The sequence below is a fragment of the Sorghum bicolor genome, chromosome 9 (genome assembly GCF_000003195.3).
Source record: "Sorghum bicolor cultivar BTx623 chromosome 9, Sorghum_bicolor_NCBIv3, whole genome shotgun sequence".
Taxonomy (NCBI): Eukaryota; Viridiplantae; Streptophyta; class Magnoliopsida; order Poales; family Poaceae; genus Sorghum; species Sorghum bicolor.
The window spans coordinates 54,818,585-54,821,916 of NC_012878.2; the positions used below are offsets into that span (position 1 = coordinate 54,818,585).

At 46.7% G+C, this 3,332-nt stretch overlaps 1 protein-coding gene across 1 annotated transcript; it reads right to left on the bottom strand.

Annotated features, from left to right (window-relative positions):
- Positions 1,252–2,823, bottom strand: LOC8067507 (O-methyltransferase ZRP4). Its single transcript, XM_002441329.2, has 2 exons — positions 1,900–2,823; positions 1,252–1,739 (listed from the first exon to the last, which is right to left on the bottom strand). The coding sequence occupies exons 1-2, from the start codon at positions 2,683–2,685 to the stop codon at positions 1,440–1,442; spliced, it is 1,086 nt and encodes a 361-aa protein (XP_002441374.1). The 5' UTR covers positions 2,686–2,823; the 3' UTR covers positions 1,252–1,439.

Consider the following 3,332-nt stretch of genomic DNA (forward strand, 5'->3'; position numbering starts at 1 on the left):
TCTTGGGCAAGCATCGGGTGTACCTGTGCTGTTTTCAGCTCCTCCACCTCCTACTCCTACAGCTACTCCTGTAAGTATAAAAGTCCGCTTTTCACTTGTCTTTGCATGTATGTTGGCCTTCGTGCCGTTGTGGATGTCGGCCTTCGTGCCGTTGTTTTTGCAGGTTTTGTAAACCTCCCTGTTCAGGGGAGGTGCTGCCAAAATTTTTAATATTGTTTTCCCATATTACTCAAACATGCAATCTCTACTTCTTTGTGCAGCCTCCGTTCGCGGGTTCGAATCATCCTGCAAATGCGTCACCAGGTGATCAGGCCTTTCCTTCACCATCTTCTCATAGGCTACCTTGATGAGGACTCGTGGTAGGTGATGTGGTTGGACTTTAGCGTGATTTGTGGTTTATAGTTGTGACTTGTGTTTGGATTTGATGAACTTGTTGTAATAAACATGTGAATGATGATGAACATGCTGAGACTTGTAATATGGTTGTGATATTATGATTTGTGGTTTCATAATTATGGTTGTGATATATTGTGAGAAATTGGATTGTGCATGATATACATATGTGATGGTTGATATATATATATATATGAAATGTTTATGTGGATGGAATGTAAAAAACAAATTAGAAATAAAATTTTCTGTCTCTTTGCCGAGGGCCTTGACCATAGCCCTCGGCAAAGATTGGGTCTTTGCCGAGGGCCTTTGCCAGAGCCCTCGGCAAAGAAATTTACAAAAAAATTTCTACGTGCATTCTTTGCCGAGGGCCTCCTTGCGGCCCTCGGCAAAGATTTTTTTAAAAAAAAACTGGCCATTTTCTTTGCCGAAGGCCGCAAGAGGAGGCCCTCGGCAAAGACGAGATCTTTGCCGAGGGCCTCCCTGTAGCCCTCGGCAAAGAGTTTTTTGGAAAAAATTCTGCTCAATTTCTTTGCCGAGGGCCGGTGGTAGAGGCCCTCGGCAAAGACTCCATCCCGAGAAACGGCGCCGTTATGGTTACTTTACAAGGCCCTCGGCAAAGGCTTTGCCGAGTGCCCGACAAACGGCCCTCGGCAAAGGCCATCTTTGCCGTCTAAAAATTCCCCGAGAGCCCTTTGCCGAGGGCCGCCCTCGGCAAAGCCTTTGCCGAGGGCATTTGGGCCTTTGCCGAGGGCTTCTAGCCCTCGGCAAAGAGGCAGTTTCCAGTAGTGTGTGAAACCATGTATGAGTACAAGTCTACTACGACTTAATTCAGGATCAGTCCATGCAACAAGAATGTGTTACTTCAACTCAGAATGCAAGAATGTGTTACTTCAACTCAGAATTAATGCAATTCTTGCACATATGAACAAATTCTTTGGTACTAATCACGCATTGCACATGATATCACGGACACAATGTCCCATGCTAGTTAACCAAACAACTTATTCAGAAAAAAAAACTCGAAACACGTTTTCACCAAACAATTATGGGTAGACCTCAATGATGGATCGAACACCAAGAACAGGTATGATTTTGTAATCGCTAAATCCGGCTTCAAAGATGATCTTCTTCCATTCTTGCTCGTCTCGCTCGACGCCGTTGACAAACATGATGAAGAGATCAAACAAGACCTGAGTCTCTTTGTGCTTAATGTTTGACGATTGGCCCCCCATAACCATATCTAGGATTATCACCTTTCCTCCTGCATCTCTAGAAGGTATAGCATTCTTACAATTCTTCAGTATCTTGATACAATCAGCATCGCCCCAGTCATGCAAAACCCACTGAAAGCCGATGAATAAAAGAGGAACGAATAAAGTTTATCAGTAATAACGAACAGGGTTGGCCATATATATGTTTTTACCTTCTCTAAAACAGTGTATATTTACATATAGAGGCTAAATCAAACAATTAAAAAAACAATACTAGTAACGCACGATGTACCTTAAGGAAGACGGCGTTTGCCGGTGGAATGCTCTCAAACATGTCACCAGCAACATACTTCACATCGGTGCTAGTGGGAGCATTGGCGGCGACATGCGGCAGCTCCAGCACGCTGCACTGGACATCCGGGAACGCGATCGAGATAGCCATGGCTGCGCCTCCAAGCCCTCCAGCGACGTCGACAACGGAGCTCAGCCCCCGGAAGACATCGCCGCAGTCCTTGACGACGATGTCCATGATGAAGCTGCTGTCGCAGACCATCCCCTGGTTGAAGAGCTTGCCGAAGGCAGGGTTGTGGTCGTTCAGGTCCCACGCAGTCTGCCCATGCGTCATCTCGAACAGGGACGGGTCTGAGTGCTCTTGCTGGAACCACGTGCCGAGGCCAAGGAAAGGGGACACGAAGATCCCATGCAATGCCAGGGACATGAAAGGAGTCAGGCTTGACGAGCCGCCAACCAAGAGCTGAGACGCCGGCGTGAGCCCGTAGACGAGCTCGCCGCCGCCGCCAGCGTCGTCGTGGTGGGCGGCGCTGAAGATGCCGGTGGCTGTGAGTACCCGCATGAGGCGACGGAGGCAGGGGATCTTGGACGGGTGGAGCGTGGGCGTGGCCCTGGAAACTATCTGCGGCAGGGTGGCGTTGCCACCGTGACTGTGGATGGCGTCGGCGATGCCAAGGTCCAATGCTGACTTGAGCGCCATGGACTTCATGTAAGCAAAGGTCGTGTGCCAGAGCTCTAGCTGAGCGTCAAGCAAGGCTTGGTTATTAGTGCTTGTGGTGAGCGCCATGGTGTGCTGTTTTGCGTTGTGCTACTCCACGCTACTAGCTGTATTGGATTGATTTGTGTGTGTGTGAGGGTGATAGAGAACTCTCTACAAATAAATAGACGTACATGGCGTACGTGTGGCAACGAACAGATGAAATGAACATATGCAACTTGCACATTTAGTTTAGTTATATATAGAGTAAACTCTTTTTCTTTAGCTAATAATACGAGTATATAGCAACTTTGTTTGCATGAGTTAAACGGGTTGGCTGCAGAATAATGGTTCCTCCATCAGCGATGGCGCAAGTGTCGGTGCTGAGCACCGAGCACCTGTTAACTCGCGCAGACAAGGGAATCAAGTACTAGTCACGAGAACCCATCCACGCCCATCCTCTGCACCATCACATCAGGGGTGGTAGGGTGCAACCGTGCACGTGGAAGTGGTGCCGCAGCCACCTAACCTGTCACCTTAGATTCATCGCAATTAAAGCCTTATTTAGTTGAAAAAAATTTACGAAATGAACACTATAACACTTTTATTTTTATTTAATAAATATTATCTAATAATAAATTAATTAGACTCAAAAAATTCGTCTCGCAAATTACAGACAAACTGTGTAATATTTTTAAATTTATATTTAATGTTTCATGCACGTGCCATAAGATTTA

Coding starts and splice junctions, on each gene's coding strand:
- LOC8067507 (XM_002441329.2), bottom strand. CDS start 2,685: ATGGCGCTCACCACAAGCACTAATAACCAAGCCTTGCTTGACGCTCAG. Junction 1,740..1,899: donor CAAACGCCGTCTTCCTTAAG/GTACATCGTGCG, acceptor ATCGGCTTTCAG/TGGGTTTTGCATGACTGGGG.